A 20,266-nucleotide genomic window follows, 5' to 3' on the forward strand; every position below is an offset into this window, starting at 1 on the left:
CATTTTTTTATATTTTTGCTAATTTATTTAAGCTGGGGTATATTTTTGTAGGTATGTATATCAAATCCGACATTGTTTGGTCAGATTTATTGACACTTAAAAGTGTGGATCTTTTTTAGGTTTGGTCAGCGCAGTGTCTGTTTGTTTGATTTCCTTGTTAGGACCGGTTTTTGGAAGTCTGTTAATTTTGTAAGTGGGTCACCTTAAGCGTTATTAAAAACTTTATCTGTCCACAAACTTCTGGCAGGCACTGTTAAGATACTTTTGCAGCTGTCATTAACTGATCAAGTCAAGTGCAATCAGCATACAGCAAGAAATACAACAAAGCCTCACAAGCAAATCCCATGGAATTGAGCTCAATTGGAAGCAATTGACCAAAGCTCTCTAAAGAGACAGCGAGTGGGTGGGCCAAAGGGAAGGGAAATGAGGTGGAGAAAGAGTTTGAGCACAATGTGCACAAGATGAGCAACAAGTATAATCAAAGGTATTTCTATATATACATTTTTTTTAATTTTTAAATTTAAAATTAAATTAATTTAGTAATTTAAGTATATTTTTTTCCATATTGACCGCAATTATATAAAAAAAATATATATGTTCAAATTATGAATACCACTTCTTATCACTCCATCCATAACAAAAAAAATTTTAAATGTTAGCCTATAGAGTTAGCCGCCGCTCAAAACTACCATCTACTCGGATTCTTTCACTAGTTTGTAAGTAAATCTTTGTAAATATTAAATAAATACTAAATAAATATAGTTACAGCGGCCCTTTCCGACCACGTGTGCTTAGTGATTGTTTGTTAATTTATATACAAATTTGTAGGCACTATTTTATTTGTTTAACACTACAGGAAAAAGTCAATTTATTTAGCGAGTATTTGACCAACGGGCAAGCCCACTGGTAGATATTTAAAAAACATAGTGGACTGACTTGGGGACTTACATCACTATCATCGTCCCTCAATAGCTGCCTCAATATTCCAGGACTTGAGGCAGGCAGTGTCGCTTCAAGGATACGCACCTAAAAATAAAAGAGAACGAATATATAAATTAGCATTTTATAAAATTTGAAATTGGACTTTAAAAAAATTATTTAAATAGAATGGCCCAGGGGAAAAAAAATTCAATATATATATATAAATAAAAAACCCTTTAAGAATATTAAGGTACACAACGATAACAATCAGTGAAGGGAAGTTAAGTATTTATAAGCATGTTCTAAGGATTAACAACTTTTTATTATTACGGTTTTAATTTTATTAACATCGGTTTCCGATTTCATATAGCGGCCATAGGAGCGATCGAATATTTTAGAGGAAACAATAACTTCTAATGTCCAACAAAAACACCTCTTAACGAGGTCAAAATTTCGTGAAGATCGCACAAAAACAACTCCTAAATGACATTTCAGTTTAGCTATTGTACAAATTAAATGTATAAAATTAAATAAATGGCGACTGAACAATTAATTAATGATGTTTTTGATGCCTATAACCTGTATACAATATAAAGTTAAACAAGAAAAAAGCAAGCTTCAGCAAGTCGCAGTTTTAAATATCCTTGCAGCCATTGCAAAAATTAAATACTATTTAATTTCGATTTATATACGTATATGTTTCAAAAACATCAGAAGGACAACTTTTGGGAAAGTTTCATGCAGATAGCTTTACGACTGAGAGACTAGTTTGCGTAGAAACGGACGGACAGACGGACATGCTGATCAAGAATATATATACTTTATAAGTCGGAGGTGTCTCCTTCACTGCGTTACAAACTTTTGACTGAAATTATAATACACTGCGACAGATTTTCCTTATTCTTTCTAGGTGGTAAACTTTATGCAGATTTATTTGTGATTTTGTCTCAGACAGACCCGAGAAACTTTAATAATGATGACGCAGATTTTTTTGTTTGACTGTGCCAAAAATAACAAGACAGAAACTGAGAAACCGCCAAAGTTGGAGGGTAAAATAAAAAACAAACACTATTATGATGTATTGTATGTTATTGTATACTATACATATGTCTTGAATATTGTATTCTCTGCTATTATATAAATAAAGTAGAGCCAGAGAGTGGGGGAAAGAGCCGGATAGAAGCCGGCGAGGCGATATGTTTGCCAGACGCTAAGATTTTACTTCAATGCCCCCTTTTTCCCCGCTTTGTCTGTCGCAACTTTGGCTGCTATTTCTTTTCGCTGTAATCTTTTCTTTATGCGCTTTAATTTGTTTTCTTTTCTCGTATTTTTCTCGCTTCCATTTCTTGTTATTTGCCAAAGTTTATTGATCTCTCGCTGACATTGGAGAGCCAACCCAGCCATACAAACGCAAAAGAGACCAAACTGATAAAAACACACAGAGAGTGAGCGTACTCTCATATAAATTAATTAAAAAACTTCTTTAAAAATAAACTTTGGAAGCTGCATTTTAAAATAAAAGATTTCTATGTTCTTACTTAATTATTTAACAAATAGAAAGCGTGGCAAATATTCCAAGGGCAGACCGATAAAAATACCAAAAAGGATAATTATTAATTTTAAAAAACGAACATTTCCACGCAAAAGTCGGGAGCCTTTGAAAGATTTCATATGGCCAAAAAATGAAAAGCGAATGAAAAACAAAAGGTGGTACCCGGGGGATGCGGGGCAATAAATAGCCAATTTAAGACAAATCGAAAATTTATGACCGGGTAAACAAAAGCAAAAAAAGAATTAACAACTTTATGGTCAGCTGCCGCTGTCTATTGTGGAAGAGATTTAAAACAACAGGTGGCAATAACAAAAGCTGTGTTATAATATACACATATGTATGTATAATAATATTTATTTTTTCTGTACTTTATCCTAACAGAGCAAGAGACAGATTTTTACCGACCAAAGATGTAATTTGTTATACCCGTTATCTCTTAGAGTATATATTCTTAATCAGGATCAATATCCGAGTTGATCTAGCCATATCCGTCTGTCTGTCCGTCCGTATGAACGTCGAGATCTCGGAAACTATACAAGCTAGAAATTTGGGATTTGACGTCCCTTTGACGTACACAAACAACAAAAATCAACACCACATATAATGATGTATGCATTATAAAACATGAATGGGCATTTGGCTGCTGGAAATTGCAGCAAACAAGAACGCGCAGCTATTGCAACGAAAACTGGGAAACGGCAGCAATAACGAGAAAAGCTTCTGCCGGCTTTTTTGTTTTTGTTTTGTAGTTTGAGGGGCAAAAAACTCAAACTAGAACGTGGGTGTTGTTATTGAACACTAAACCCAATTTCAAAAATACACAACACGTCATACCAAAGAAAATCGCTTGGCCTGGCCTGTAGCTTGGAGGTGGTGTTGTAGGTGTTACCTGTTCGCAACTGTAGAAACATACCCTCGTGCAAATTGCATATCCAAAATCCTAAAACTTAAGATTAACCGATTATTAATTTAAGGTTAAAAAAAAAAAAAAATCACTCACAACAATTAAATAATTTTTTTTAACGGTACAAATAATAATCAAAGAACAATTACGAAATTGTGATTTTTTAAAATCACTTTATTCGGATTCTGCTCATAAAATAATATGTTGTAATCAGGAATATGCTAAATTATGTTATATGGACATAATAATATGCTAGATTTATGGCTATAGATTATAAATCGTTTGCAATTTTTATTAGTTATTTCATTTTCAACAAGAAAGGATGCAAACTTTGGCAAGTTTATATACCATTGCAGCTATGGCAAAAATTAAATTAGAACATATAAACTCCAAATTATTTAGGAAGACAATTTTTGGAAAAGTTTCATGCAGATAGCTTTAAAACTGAGCGACTAGTTTGCGTAGAAACGGACGGACTGGCAAGGCTAGATCGACTCTCCTAGATATGCTGATCAAGAACATATATACTTTATGGGGTCGGAAATGTCGTCAATTCAAATTTTGTTTTGTCTTTCACTTAAATCCTTTCTAGGGTTTTATTTGATTGTTATTCAAATTTTGGTTGAGCGCACAATTAGTTCAATGCTCAGCGCCAACACCATTATCGCGATCATCAGCAGAAGCAACATCATCATCGCCTTCAGATGACCGTCATTACAATTTGTTTTACATGCCTCGATTATTGTTGTATGTGTGCAAATAAATATTTGCAACACATTGAGTACGTTGCACCCACCGCCGATTTGTAGCAGTCGTTTGTGGCACGCTTGTCTAGCGAGCCGGTAAGGAGAAGTGACACAGGGGCGAAATTGCGATCCCACATCCAACAACAGTTGGTGAAAGCCACCGCTTCGAAAACATACCAAATACCAATTTTGATACAGCTCCAGTTGTAGAGGTGTCAATTACCACGATTTGCCAACTGAAATTTCGTTTGTAGACCCTTGTGATTACAGTGATTAAGATAAGACACTGAACTTGATAACGGTAATGAAAATCTTACCATCTTTAAAAATTTTTACCAATATTACCAGAATAACCATCTTAAACGATTGTACAAATTAAATTAGACAATTCTATTTACTTGGAGCAGAAACAATTTTTGGTGAACTCGACACAATGTATATATATATGACTGTTTTGTAATGGCTTTTTAAAATTTAAACGGGGTAATCATCTAAAACCAAGATTTTGTTAAGCCCGAAATGGATTCCTTAATTCAAAACGCGTAGAGGAGTCCTCACAACGATAATAACCGCAGCAGCCGCATCTCAACAACATCCCCCAAGCTCTAGAAAAACCAGCAGAGAACTGGAAAAACAGTTGACCCAGACAAAAATTTGCAAATAATTTGGCAAGCAAGTTTTACATGAGAAACGAAAAAAAAATGAAAGAGGGAACTCTAATCAGCGCTTGTCTGCTTCTTTTTGAAGCTACCCTTTAAAAAAAATCCACAACACTAAAAACAAACAAAAAAAATCAGTAGTTGTGACCACTGCTTCTATTTATATGGAATCGGTAAACTCCCTCGACCCCTTCAAGAAATGTCAGTCCAAGAACACGCGATCCGAAAACTGTCCAAGGAGTCACAGCACAGATAAATATCATGAATATCAATCCCAGTGCATCGAATCACATCCTTGAAGAAATGTGACAAAAAGGAAGAATGGAATCAAAATGTATATAATCATAAAGCAAATAAAAAAATTAAATTATACCATATTGTATAATATATAATATATATATTTAATATTATAAGCTAATTTGAAAATTAAAAATTATCTTAAAAAATAAGGGATTCCTAAGTGTTACTGGCTCAATTCAAGTGGCTATAAAGCACGCAAAAAAAATAGGCTCGCACATCATCTCAATAATCGGCCACTAAGTGAAGCGGAAACTAATGATTAATAAAGCTGGTAGGTAGACAAACCTTGGAAAAAATTAAAAAATAAAACCAAAACCCACAAAGAAAAGCCGTCTGCAGGAATAAGGAAATGAAGAATTGGAACGCGAGGCCCTAAATTCATAAACAACTTCAAGGTTACCAATTTGAGAAGGACAGTCTGCGTAGAAAGCCTCCTTTGGCCAGCGGCTACAATAAAACAAACACTTTAAAAACGATTCCTTAAGCCAGATCATGAAAACATATCAATGACATATGGCTCAAAAAATTCGCGTGTATAAACATAAGTGTGTGCTGAAACACAAACAACATAAAATGTCGCCACGAATAGTATAAACTGGTTTACATTGCCAGATGGGAGCGGGTCAGCGAAAACAAAAACATAACTTAGTTTATACCTCTTTTTCAATATTTAAGTGTTAGTACGCTAAATGAGGAACCTGCAACTAATGTTAAATGGAAAAATGACTAATTAGCTAAAAATGTATTCCTTTTTTCCTGTAATATATGATAAAGGTAAAAATAAAAAACATTTGAGTTTTTTATATTATAATTTTTAAAAGTCAATTTGAAATTTTGGCGCTCCAGTGTAGTGAAATATTGGTATTCGGTTGTAGTGACACTAAATATGGTTAAGAAGAACAAGTATAAATAATTTTCTAGCTGATTGATGTAAACCAATAACTACACCCATTTAATTTGTAGAATATCAATATTACTTTAGCTGAACCCCACGCATCTCGACCAGACTAAGATTTTGTTTTCCATTTTTGTGTGTTTTTTTTCTTTGTTATCGCCCAGTGAGTTGGCAGCACCTACGTGAACCGCCAACCGGTTTTGAGACTCAAAGGTAACTGGAATCACATTTTAACTCACTGCTGGTTTCTTTATTTATCTGTCTGTGTTGCCTTGCTTTTTTCTCGACGTACAACAGGTACATTTGTTGTTGTTGTTGGTAGGTAAGAGACAGAGTTGGAGGTATGTATATATGCAGTATGTACTGTGGGGGTCTGTTTATATGGAGATTTCCTCGGTCTGTTCTTCTGTCATTCTTTCCGCCTGTGTTTGCCTTGGTCTTTTGTTGCTCCTCCAAATATATACAGATATATAAATCTGTATGCTTCGCTATACAAATATATATGGGATATATGCACGGCTTTGTATAGTTAGCATAAGCAAAGATCTTAGCTCAAAAGCGTTTCAACATTTTCCTTTTCATGTCGCTTGTGGTATATAGCCGAACATATACTATATAGTGTATTTACTTATGGTCAAGCTTTAGTATAAGACTTGTTTGCCCTGCCGATTGAGCCTTTTATGAACGGCCAAAGACTTGAATAGGGAGAGCGCCAAAAGAAAAATCTGCAGAATGGTTTTCATGATTAACAGTCTTTTATTTCCTTAAATAATATTACTATTTTTCTTTGATTAATTAAAGCCACCACAATTACAATTTCATCAAGATATTTAAAATTATTTATTAACATATATTTGCTGTTCAAATTAACAATGACTCAAACCCGAAACAAGTAAACCTAACCAATAAATCCGAAATAATGTAGGCTATTAATATCAAAATAAAATCAAAAAGCTTATAAGAATTAGTAAAACAATATCTACTAGACTCTACTTTAGGTATTTCTAAATATAATTCAATTGCAATTAAGTTAAATATACGTAAAATTTGCTAGAAGGGAAGAAAAGGGTAATTTACAAGTCAGAACTCAAAGGATAAACTATTTAAATTTATAAATTTCTTTGTTTTACAACATTAATTTAGTTAATTTTCCTAGAACACATATTTCTAATCAGCATACGCTGAAGGTCACTGGGCAACCTTGACAAAGTTTCCTTCACCTCTTATCAGACATTGAAGTGCTGCAGTCAATAAAGTCAAGAATTCGCCAGGCAAGGTTTGTAATTGGACGTGGTATAAATTATTACACCCATGATATTTATTAAGCCGCAGCTTAAAAATTACTTCTGCTGCGCAAAATATAAATATTTGATTTTCTTTCTTAATATTTATATGCAAACATTCCGCACTGCCTTCCCCACCCCCAAAAGTCTATTATGTCCCCTTTTTGGACTCGTAGCTCGTATAAGCTACGTTACTCACATGTTTAATTTCATATCAGCAGAGCTCTTATCTAATCTTCGCAGGGGAAACGCATTTATTCATCAAATATAATGTATATGCAGACCTATATATACACGTACGCCTTTATGAGCTCATATAAAGTACGTTTCAGAAAAATAATCTGACGTGAATTAAAGTCTTTGTTAATAGACTCATTTTAAAACATTTATTAAATTCTGTATTCCCTAAAGAATTTTATAACGAAATTACAACCAAATTAAATATCTTACATAAGCTTATCTTACATTTTGTTGATCAATTTAAATAGCTTTCTTTGTGTTCTTCAATAAGATAAGGATAAGCTCTCAACTATTCACATTCGACCAACTTAACGTGCAACCAATTGAAGTACCGAAAATCTCTAAAAGGCCTAAAGAGGAAAAGAGAACAGTGATTTAAAAGAGAACCACTTAGTGATAATACTGGGGTTTTATCAAAAAACTGTTATCAGAATGGCACATATAGCAGCATATTGTATTAGGTATTTTGTGTTCAATATTCAGTATTTTGTGGGCAGACAACTTACGAGCTATGAGACAACGGACCATGTCTAGATAATTTAGCTCTGCAATTAGACAATAACAATCAGATAGCGCTAAAAAATGCCTAGAAAATAGAAGACAGCGTAGCTATAACATTAAATGCTGATAAAGTAGTGGAGCACCCATAACAAAACATACTAAATGAGTTACTACCACCTTTACGAGTTTTAAAATTTTATATCTTAGATAGTGGTATGATTTATCGTGCTTCTAAATTATTATAGGTTAAGGTCAAGTCGCTGGAAAGTACACCCTTAAATAAATAAATATATTTTACCAAAATTAATCGATTTTAAACATTTTTAAAATTTTATTTTTATTTTAATGTTTTTTTTTTTTAATTTATGAATGCATACCATTACAACATAAAATTCTAAAATAATACAACATAAAAAATAAAATAATAAGTGCACAATCAAAAGCCGTTTATAAATCCAAAACATTTAGGATATTAAGTGAAAGCAAAAAATTAAATTCATTGTACTATATGGAGAAAACATCAATACTTGTCAAGAAATCTATATAATACTCACATGAATGTACAATTTAAATACATAAAGCTCAACAAATCAATAAAAACCATTTTAGAAGCACACATGTCACGGTAGGGAACAATTTTGGGGTTGGGTAGAAAATAAATGGGAAAAAATTGAAAAATCTTACCCCTTGATTTGCTAAAACAGTTGGGACTAATAAATAGGTAAATAATTGGTTTTTATAAATAAATGCTATATGTACGAATTTTTAAGCTCAGACAGCATATACCAGCAAATACCAAAACCAAAATTTAAAACAAAATTTGAGAAATTTTGAGTTTTTTACAGAGGTTTGCCTGAGTTACATTCGACAATTAAAAAAAATATATATATAAACATCAACATCAGCGTTTTAAAAAAACTACAAAAAGTTTTTTTTTAATCATAATCTTGATTTCTTATGTTGCATGTTCGTAGTGCATTACAAAACCTTCCCGCAAGAAATAGAATGAAAGGTGTATCCATTTTTATTATTTTAACATTTTTTAGGCAAAAAAATGCATGAAATGGTGTTTAGGAACATACGTTTTTCTCCTTTTCATGAAATGATTGCATGAAATGACTATCGCATTAACACAGTAATAGCATGTCATCCAACCAAAGGCAAACCACAGGAAATCTGCTGAAAATACAACAAAGAAAGGGTTTTAAATTACACAAGAGGCTTAAGACCAGGCGGGATGAACTAATAAACCTGCGACTTACCAAAGGAGTAAGCTATGTTCGATATCACTAACAGTATACACGCAGACATTAGGTAAACTCCCTAGCAGTGTGACTGAGAGGTAAACAATTAAGCGACCTCATTGCAGCAGCAAAAGCAACCACAACGACAATGCTGAGACATTTAGAGGCAGTTGCAGCCACTTTGAGTGACAGCTGCACTTAAAAAGCAAAAAAACGAGGATAACACTGAGAATAAGAAAAGAACGCCGCGAAAATCTTTTAGAAGAATCGAATGTTGACAGTTCACGAACATAGTCTTCAGGCGGCGAGCTAAGCTGTATACATATAAGCTGTATACATATGCCAGCTGCAATAGTAACAATAATAATAATGAAAACTAGTTGTAACTAGTGCAACATACAAACTAGTTTCACTAGTCTTCAAGATCTGCCAAGCTGAAGTGGGTGTTTCTCAGAAGTCTTCGTTCTTCTTCATCCAGTCTGGCTGAACTTTTTGCTGTGTAAGGGGAGATACCTAAAACGGGGCTTGGGTGAGTGTGAGAACTCTGACGTCTTCAAGATCTTTGGCCTAGGCACATAGCTGCTTGAACTTGCGTCTGATAGCTGCACTTCGATTGCAACCGCCGTGTGCCGTGACAGCTAAATGGGCTTCTCTGGTTAAGCAAAGAAACATTATATAGTGAAACAAAATTGTAAGTTATTTTGAAGCTTACAAAAATTCACAATAATCATAAATGTTCAACGCTACCGCACAATGAATAGTTTTTGGAAAACAAGTAATCTATAAAAATAAAAGCTGCTTAAAAATTCTTGAGTTGTACTTGTTAGTGTAATTAAATGAGTGATTATACTGATTGGCTCACACTTTTCTTAAATAAGTCTCGTAAATTAAGATTATCTTTTCAAACGGCTGTTAAATCAAACTGTTAATATGTTAAGAGGTGGTCGATTTATTTAAAAAAATATTGACCAATTCAATTTAAACTGTATAGATAGTTTAGAGGGCTGGGATGGTTGCGATATCGTCGGTATCGGTCGCGGTGTCTCGACAGCCAAATATGCAGGAAAAGCGAACAAACAAATCACCAGCACAAAAGAAAATATAGATACTCCCGCAGTGGTTATTGCACTGACTTGACTGAAGCTAAGAAGAAGACGCCTATTTCCGGGTGTCTAAATCTGTCATTCTCAAAGTTCCACAACAATCGCTAGAATTAAAGTGCAATGGAGTGTAACGGTTTAGCAAAAGCCATTAAAATGCTTAAAAAAAGTAAGGGATAACAATAAAAGTACAGAGGAGCTTAGACACAAGTCGATCGTTTCCTTGCATTATATAAATAGATGTTGATTCGGCATTGGTTCGACAGCTTTTACAAAAATTAAATGTTCTTAAAATCATTTAAATTTCGATATATATGCATATATATTAAAAAACATTGAAACTATGATGATTTTCACCTCAATTAATATTTTTATTATTATTATATTTTTAGTACTTTTACCCCCTACAGATAAAATTGCCATTTAAAATTTAGAGCAGATTAGCAAGAACAAACAATTTTGTTTCATAGAATTGAGCTCCAGATCGAGTATTTTATATTCCTTTTTTTCTTCGCAAAATACAAAGCTGCCAGTTGGGCCCATTTCCAGCTTCTCTTTTTCTCCCGGCATTCCTACTTTTTCCCTAACTTTATTTCCTACTTCGCGGACTTCCTTTGGGTACATTTTGAATGTCAAAGTAATTTGTTGTACGGCGCTGCATAATGATTAGGAACAAAAAAAGGTTCTATGATTGCATCCTGCGCAGAACAAGTTTAGACTCGTTGTTCTCACAATGTTTCCAGCACAACAAAGCCAGGCCAAAGCTCAAGGTCCAAAGACCGCCCAATGTGAGCAAGAAGAAGAATAAGGAATAAAGTAGAAAAAGGAAAATGGAGAACTAAAAGAGCTTTGTCTTTGTCATCGCCCTATAATAACAGCGTTTGCACGCTGCAGGAAGCCGCAGAACAACAATTTTTTATTCATACGCTTGTATCTCTCGCATTTCTTTGCAAGTAGCTTGGTTCTTTCTTTGTTCTAGCTCCCGACACACTGATATATAAACGGATAAGTCCAGAGTTATTTTAATGGCCTATGACTGAACGTAAAAGCGAAAGTCGGCTGAGCAACATGCGTTTCCTGCAAAATAAACTTTGGACTATACTTTGGAAAACAGTTGACTTACCTATTAGATAAAAGAGGAAGAAAATGTTAAAACTCGAGAGTTATTAACAAACTTAGATTTGTATAATCTTTGCAAAGTAACTTTAAAAATTTAAACTATTTCTTTATTGATGTTGAATGTTCAGAAGTAAGCAGAATAAAAAAAAGGAAACCCAGTTATAAAGAAAATTTAACACTTACTATCGATTTGTGTTCCTATATAATAAAAAAAACATTAAGACAATTATGACGATTTTGCAATACATTTTTTTCTTTTTATTTTCGGGTCTTTTTATACCCTTGCGGAGGGTATTATAATTTCAGTCAGAAGTTTGCAACGCAGTGAAGGAGACATCTCCGACCCTATAAAGTATATATATTCTTGATCAGCATCACTAGGAGAGTCGATCTAGCCATGTCCGTCTGTCCGTCCGTCTGTCCGTCTGTCCGTCCGTTTCTACGCAAACTAGTCTCTCAGTTTTAAAGCTATCTGCATGAAACTTTCCCAAAAGTTGTCTTTCTATTGCAGGTAGTATATAAGTCGGAACGAGCCGGATCGGATATAGCTCCCTATAGCATATAGCTCCCATAGGAACAATCGGAAAAATAAATTTTAAAAATTATAACTTTTCTAATTTTTAATTTTTTTTTAATTCTTCGACACATAGTAATGGTCAATTATTTCAGAATTACGATTTAAATTTCATCAAAATCGGACAACTGTAGCATATTGCTCCCATAGGAACAATTATAAAAATAAATAAAAAAAAATTATAACTTTGGTGTTTTTTAATTTTTTTTTTTTAGTGCTTCGAGATATAGTATTGGTTAAATATTTCAGAATTACGGTTTAAATTTCATCAAAATCGGACGACTATAGCAATTAGCTCCCATAGGAACAATCGTATAGCTGGCATAGGAACTATCGAATAATTAAGCTGAAAATCATCATAGCTTCAATGTTTTTAAACATACACGCAAGTAAATCATAATTTTAACGTTTTCAAGAGTATTTAGTTTTTGAAATAACTGCAAGGGTATATGAACTTCGGCACGCCGAAGTTTGCTTCCGTTCTTGTTTATAATAAAATAATACTGAAAAACCAAAATAAATTTGAAACACCCATCGGGAGCAGACCGACTCAGCCTCGTCTGGCGGTATTCGTCTTTGTATTAGACTCCACCTTTACACCTTCATATCAAGCCCCTCGAAAGTATAGCGCCGAGTGCCTAACAAGTGCAAAATATTTTGGCATTTACAGATTGTATTTTGTAATAATTTATTTGTTAAGCCTGGGCTAAGAATGTAATGAAAAAACTATATGAAGGAAGGGTGCAATGACCTCTTACTTCCATTTCTCTTAAATGCAATGAAAGACAGTCCTCTCACTGGCCAAACCGAAGACAAACGAATCAAGCCAAGTCAGCCATGCGGGTCGTAACGCCCTCTTACAAACTAATCAAAAATAATTAGCAACGCAGGGCTAAAAGAATTACAGTGAACCAACTGGAGTTGGTACTTTCTAAATAAAATGTTCTAAAACCGAACTTATAATAAAGCTAAACGATCAAGTTTCAATTTTTTTGAGATATCTGCTGTTGAGTTTTTACGCCCAACATATTTGCTAAAAAAAAAAATATCGATAGTCGATTATTGATCGGGTCATTCTTTTGCTGGACTTAATAAGTCCCAAAACGTAGAGAATCGGAATTTATTATTTTTGTTTATTAAAGCAAACTAAAAAGTCTGTTGCAACACATAATAAGCCCTCTGATTTTAATAGCGGCGAAAGTTGGCGGAGGGGAGGAGCAGATGGAGTCGAGCGCGTATGGTCACATTGGTGGTGGAGATAAAAGCGCAAAGAGCGCAAAGATGGGGATCAAAATCAAAGTAATTTGCAAAATAAAAATTGAAATTATAGTCAATTATTGCAATTGCAATTGTAGGCCCACCTCCTCGGCGACAGAATTGTGAGTGATAATTGAATATTTTTTTTCACCCTTTAAATTTAACTTTACACTTGCCAGCTGTTTTCGATGACGAGTATTTGCTTCAGTGAAATATTCTTTACATGTAAAAATCTACTAGGGTATAGGCAGACAGTAATAAAGCTTAATTGAAAAGTTTGCTGTTATTGACAAATAAAAAATTTCCCTCGCTTTGATCTTAGCATCCATGTCTTCTGTATTTACTTGGGTAAAAATAAAAATATTTTCTTGCTTCAGGAAAAAATAAGAAATGGGGATTGTTTATATTTATTTACTAATGTTGGGGTTGGATTGTGGAAGTAGACTTCCTCTTCTTTTTTGTTTCTTTTTTTCCAATTGATTAAATTGTATTTTTTTTTGCTGACCAGGCATGGACTTTGAATTGTACATGTGTGTTGTGTGTGTGAGTATCTGTGTGAGAGCATGACTCATTTTCAATTAAACGACAAAGAGAAGAGAGCGGAAGAGAGAGAGAGCGTTATTCAAGTGCTGCAAAAATGCCATCATAAAAATAAAACAGTTGGTGTAAAAGAGGCAGAAAAGGAAAAAGCAGAAGACGACGACAACAAGAAGAGGAAAACCTACAAAAACAGCGACCACAACGGCAAAGATACAAAAATCCATACGCAGATACAGATACAAAACTACACACTACACAAACAATCGCTCGCACACACACATACTAAGGCTGCGACGTCGACAGCGTCGCCCACTGCGGCAGCGACTGATGTTTACACAACGTGCGGTATATTTGCAAGATACTCTTCGTACAACAAAAAAAACAGCCGCAAATTCTGTTTGAATTTTTTTTCTCTTTTTTCGACTCTAATTAAAAACAAGCAGACAGTATGTGTATGTGTGTGTAGAAAAAACAAGAAAATCAAGCACAACGGGCATCTACAGCTGGCTCTGGGGTACTATTGTATCTGTTAGATGCGAAATTGCAAACCCCACAGAAGGCAACGTTGCCGAACTTCAACGTAACGCTTTTGTCTTTTTTGTGTGTTTCTGCAGCTTTGTAGCCGCGCAGCTATAGTTTGTGTGCATGCTGTGTATCTGTATCTTTGCAGCGCAGAGTTCTCTTGCCGAACGACAAAAATTGCTGCAACAATGTCGCTTAATTTTCATGCGACCAGCCATATTATTATGTATGCACCTGATCGGGAGTTTACGATAGCCAGAAAGCCGAAAAACCGGTTGACAACGTCACAAAGTCCCATCATCATCATCTCCATCATCAAGCATAATCCGAACCCAAGACCACGTCCCAACTGGTTATCAGTAAACAGAACCGCAAACAGGTAACAGAACACCGAGGCGATCTGAACCAGCAGTCATATCATCATACCATCCTTCTCCGTTTTCTTTATATACTCGATTATCGTCTGGTTATATTTACAGATGCGGTCAGATGTTCAGCAATGCGATGTAGTTTTTAACTATTTTCGTTTTTTTTTTTTATGTTTGAATAACAAATATGTTTGAATAACAAATATGTTTGAATAACAAATATGTTTGTATAGACTTTTTGTAATAATTTTAGTCATGCAAAGGATATACTCAAAAGTTTGCCATTTTAGACCCTACAATATATATCATTACCATACAGGTTGATGGAAGTTTGGATTAAAGATCAAAAAATTATTTCGACTCGTTTTCAGAAAATGGACCTTAAGTTGAATATATTTCTTTTTATTCTGTAGTTTTAATGACAGGGATTATTAAAAGAAGACTGCCTTATTATTCATAAAAATATTTTTATGAACAATTACACATTTTAACTTTGGATTTTTGAATAGTTTGGAAATAAATATTCTAAGGACAAGTAGTTGTACTTGTTTCCAAAGTTAAGTTAATTTATAATAACTCAGATGTGCAGGAACATCTTTGTGGCAAGATTCGTACTCAGCACATTAATATATATCAGAAAACTAAACTCTTATTAATAATATTTTTGGTGTAACGTAAAGTATTTTTTTACCCGTTCTGTATTATGGCCATATTTTCTGAGCCCGTTCGTCAGCTCTTTGGACATAATAATCGATTTTTACTACGCCTTCTCTGCTGGCTCTGAGCCTCTTCGTTCGGCCTCACAAACACAGGGCCAAATAAACTAACACAATCGCCCCTTGATGATTATCGTTTTTGTCTGTCCGGTTCTTTAGCACCTTTTGTCAACGTATGTGAAGTGCGGCAACGTTGCGTTCTGGAGTGGCGGACCTATGAATTCGGAGATTACTCTCCGTCTCCTGTTCCCGAGCTCAGCTCATGTGTGAAATTATTTGGGAATTTTCTAATTTCCCATACAAAGCTACGTTACCGCACCACCATCGCGCCGCTCACCCCCTTTTTCCCACCGAGTTCGTCACGTTCCCTTGTGATATCTCAATCTCTATATGGCATGGCACCTACTCGATTTTTTTGCGCGAATTTTGTTATTGTTTTTCTACATTACGACACTGCACAAAACAATGAAATGTGCATTGCCAGGCATACAGAGTTCAAAACAATAGCAAGGGAACAGCGGAATATGTTTGGCTATATGAAAATAATTGCACAACTGGCATGAACGCCTATAATACGCCGCCCCGTGCCTACCTATTCCTATTGCTTGACGTTCCTGAACGTATTGGAAACAAAAAAGAATACAAGCCCTTGCAGCTTTAAAATAAAAACGACGATTTTCTTGCGTATCTGGTATCCTATGATCAAGAACATATACACTTTAGGGTGGAAAGTGTCACCTTCACTGCGTTGCTAACTTTTGACTTAAACTATAATACCCTCTATAAGGGTATACAAAAAAAATCTGTTAGAGATTTTCTCAGAAAGTTTAACTCCAATGAAGAACATGGTTACAAATACAAGAAGTAACAAAATTTTCAAATTAAAGATCAATTTCCTTATATCGAGCTTTACACACTGAAGCCAACGGCTTTAGCAAAATAGAGCAGAAAAAAAATACGCAACTGGCAGATAAAATAATAACAATAGCGCCACAAAAGTGTGAGTTGGTTATAATTATAGAGTTCTGTTTCTGTTCCCGTCATTGAAAAGTAGTCATTGGATGGATGGAATGAGTAACCAGAGACCCCCCCATCAGACCCCCCGCAGACAGAACAGACAAAAAAAAAAAAAACAAACACGCCACAGTCCATGACTAAACATTTAAATAATTATCAAGTACGAAAGTACAATGGTATGGTAATTATTGGGAATAAAAAATAATTGAGTTGCTGTCTGCTTAGTTTAAAACTTTCACGTACATAGTTTTGAAATATATAAAATGTTGTCAGGTGATAAATGTAAGCTGTTAAATATATATATATTTATATATATATGTATCAATAAAATAGTTCCTTTGGAAGAGAACAATAAGTCTGTAACGTAATTAAACTTTTAAAATACGTACAAAGTTGAATAACAAGTTTTAGTATTTATTTTTTTTAATTGTGTTTACTTCCGAGTTTGCTAAAACCATTTTTATTTCAATTCGATATTCAATTTTGGTAGGACGCTGGTCTGATTTCTTCACCTCTCTCAACCTTTTTGCGTTTCGAGAGGGAGAACTTCAATGGCAAAAAAAAAACAAAAGACGTGTATCAAAAAACTATAAATTCTTGTGATGCTGTTTAACAAAAACAATTGTAAAAACAACAACAAGAGCACAAAAATAAATGTAGCATGACATTGAAAAGATTCAAAAGCACTCAAAAAATTACATACACAGACACACATTCTTGTGTATATAAAATCTGATATATGTAGATCATTATTATTGTCGTTTTTGCTACCTTGCCCTCTCCTGTTAAAAAGGGAAAAACGACATTGAATTTAATAAAGTGATCTAAGTTCACTCGCCGGTGCTAGATGGGGCAGAAAGTCAAACCGGCGAACCTAATTTGGAACAACATTATATGATTACGTTTTCTGATTTTAATAAAATAAAAAGCGTAATTCTATATTAATAAACCATTGCTTAATAAAAACTAAATTGTTTTATGGGAGCTATATGATATAGTCTACCGATCCAGTTCGTTCTTACTTATATACTAACTTAACAATAGGAAGGCAACTTTTGGAAAAGTTTCACGCAGTTAGCTTTAAAAATGAGAGACTAGTTTGGGTACTTTGGACGTACGGACAGACAGACATGGCTAGATGCTAAGGTCGGAAATGTCTCCTTCACTGCGTTGCAAACTTCACACTGAAATTATAACTTGCCGGGATTTTCTTGTAAAGTGCTGGTGCTCCCTTCTTAGCTTAACCAACAAGAGTTCATTGTCAATGTCAATAAAAAACGTTTTGAACTGCGCCAATGGAATGATTAGTGTTGATAATTACCGCAAAACTATCAAATGGAGCTTTCCACACTACTTAATGCACCAACAGATGCATTAAAAAGCAGAAAACAACATGTGTTAGTCTTGTCTCTGCTGAAAAACATTTTGGCTGTGCCTAATGAAGCAATTAAAACATTTGACTTTTGCACTGCACGAAAATATTAAAAGGAAGGGGTCCGAGTAACTTGTTTTGACTCACGAATGAAATACAAAAAAATGACGCAGAACAAAACAAATTGCTCAGATTGGTTCTTCTATTTGGGTCCGAAAAAGACAAAACATACAAATGCACAGAAATGATAGGAAAAGTATTACGCAACAAAGGTAGATGATTAAAAGAGGTATGAGAGAGAGGTTGGGCGGTATATTATTAGTAAAGTTTTAAAGTACATACAAATTCCTTATAAAAGGGTTATAAAGAATTGGAGACTTTTAGAAGTAACTACAATATACTAACAGTTTTTTTTTTTCCAAATTTGACTAAATCGGGGTGTAGAGGCCCTAGAACTTATAGGCTAGAAGTGTCAAGCTGTGGAGAGTATCGTCTAAGCAGCCACATTGCCACAAATCGTATTCTATTCTTTTTTCTTAATTCTTTATTCTCCATTTTTTTCCTGTTGTTTGTACAGGTAGCCACATACACACGCTCAAGCCGAGAGGAACCCACTCAGCTAAGATACTTAGATAAAAAAGCAAAGCTACGACAAGTCAAGGTAAAAAAGATACACATTCTTTTTCGGGCATGGCCAACTATTAGCTTTTGTATCTATTTTACGGTGAGGAAATTTGAAAAAAAGAAAGAGTCTAACAGCTCTGACTGGCAGTCAGCTCAGAAATGCATTTCGAAGATTCTTTCGTATCCCCTCTTAATGATTAGAACGACCTCGTGTGGGCGGCAGCGAATATAAGCCTGCGCTGGCAACGAAAAGATACGACTTACATTCTTGTCGGCGGTTTGTTTTTTCTAGTTATTTAATTTAAAAATGTGTAATCCTGACTGAGGCAACTACTTAAGGGGTTATGGTATATACAGATAGAATTAAAAAAAAAACCTAATTTATTTTATTTATTTTTTTAATGTTTAAATTTCATATCGTTCCGGTAAATATTTTCGGAGTTACACGCAAATTTTAAAAGACAGTTCAGAGTGCTTGAAAGTACAAGTATAAATTTAACCGCGTTTTTCTTAAAATGTTGTTTTCAAAGTCGGGGACAAACATTACTCGAAAAAGGCTAACCCGATACGTCTCAAATTTAACACGGGCTTTTGTTTATTTTTTAGTAAATAATCGAAGATTTTTTCCCTTCGAAAAATACTTTTTTTATAAACAATTTGAGCCGGAAATCTTGTTAAAAATACATTTTTTGGTGACTTCCTTGGCTATGTTTTAAAATAGTTTCAAAAAGATTGTTTTTAAAATTGAGAGCGATTATAAAAAACATTGCGTGCGAGAGTAGGTAAAAATGCACTTTAGACTTAGATGGTAAAACTTTTAAAAACAATAATAGCCAAAAATGTTCACAGAATTCCAAGTTCATTTGTTTTAGTATAAGGGTTCTTAATGGATTTGAACGAAGGTTTAAGATTAAGAGTAGTTTTGTTTTCGAAAGCAATTTGGGAAAATATTCAAAAATGCATAAATAAAAAAAATTCTCTAATCATTTTTACTATTATTCTGAGACCTACAAAACTTACCTTATCAATTTCGGATTGTTTTTGTTGTTGATGTTGTTATTATTGTTGTTATGATTAATGGTGCTGCTGCTATCCACAACGAATTGTCGTTGGAGCTGCTGTGTTTGTTGTTGGTGGTGGTGGTGCGGCGTCGTAGTTTCGGCTAATTTTCCAAAACAAATGTTGCGGCTATTGTCGCGTACCATGTTTCGACAACGGAACACTCACAGCAGAATCTTCTTCTGTTTAGAAGGAGCATTGCGTCGTATAGAGGGGCATCATTTTAAATGGGAGCCCTCTTCCCATTGAACATTATGCACTTTTTTATATATTCCAGTGTGGTAATTGTTACGATTTTCAGCTTGTTTAATTTGGGGGCTTTTGTGGATTTCTTACTTTCAATTACTTATGGTAAGATTTTCGGTTTACTTGCACATTTTTAGCACTGCGTTACAAAAGAAAGGATGAAATTTATGGGGTTATGTGGATTAGATTTTTCGCTTTTCTAGCTGGCACTTAAATTTTTTCGTTGAACACTTGCACTTGCACATGCACATTTTCCATTGTGATTTTCACATGGTTTTCCTCTTTATTTTTTTTTTTTTTTGTGATTTACTTGATTTATTTAGCTTCTTGTTATTTTTTCACTTATGCCAATTTGCCTTCATTTAGCAACTAAAAATACGCTTTTAATTTAATTCAACTAGATCAATTTAATTTTATTGAAATTTCAATGGGCCTCAAGACGTGTTTTCTTCTTTTTGCTTCAATTTAAGCGAGAATACAGCATGTACTAGATATATAAAGATAAAC

General features: G+C 34.1%; 1 protein-coding gene across 5 annotated transcripts in view; it reads right to left on the bottom strand.

Moving 5' to 3' along the window:
• The window catches only part of LOC128253598 (protein split ends), a 53,640-nt gene that overhangs the window by 29,791 nt on the left and 3,583 nt on the right, over positions 1-20,266 (bottom strand). For 4 of the 5 annotated variants that reach the window (XM_052982113.1, XM_052982111.1, XM_052982112.1 and 1 more), the window contains exon 3: positions 19,475-19,898. In XM_052982113.1, coding sequence (XP_052838073.1) covers positions 19,475-19,659 — 185 coding nt within the window. In that variant the 5' untranslated portion in view covers positions 19,660-19,898. Of the gene's footprint in view, positions 1-948; positions 1,027-19,474; positions 19,899-20,266 lie in introns of those variants that run through there. The other variant, XM_052982114.1, reaches the window with a different exon arrangement.

Source organism: Drosophila gunungcola, assembly GCF_025200985.1.
Source record: "Drosophila gunungcola strain Sukarami chromosome 2L unlocalized genomic scaffold, Dgunungcola_SK_2 000110F, whole genome shotgun sequence".
Lineage (NCBI taxonomy): Eukaryota > Metazoa > Arthropoda > Insecta > Diptera > Drosophilidae > Drosophila > Drosophila gunungcola.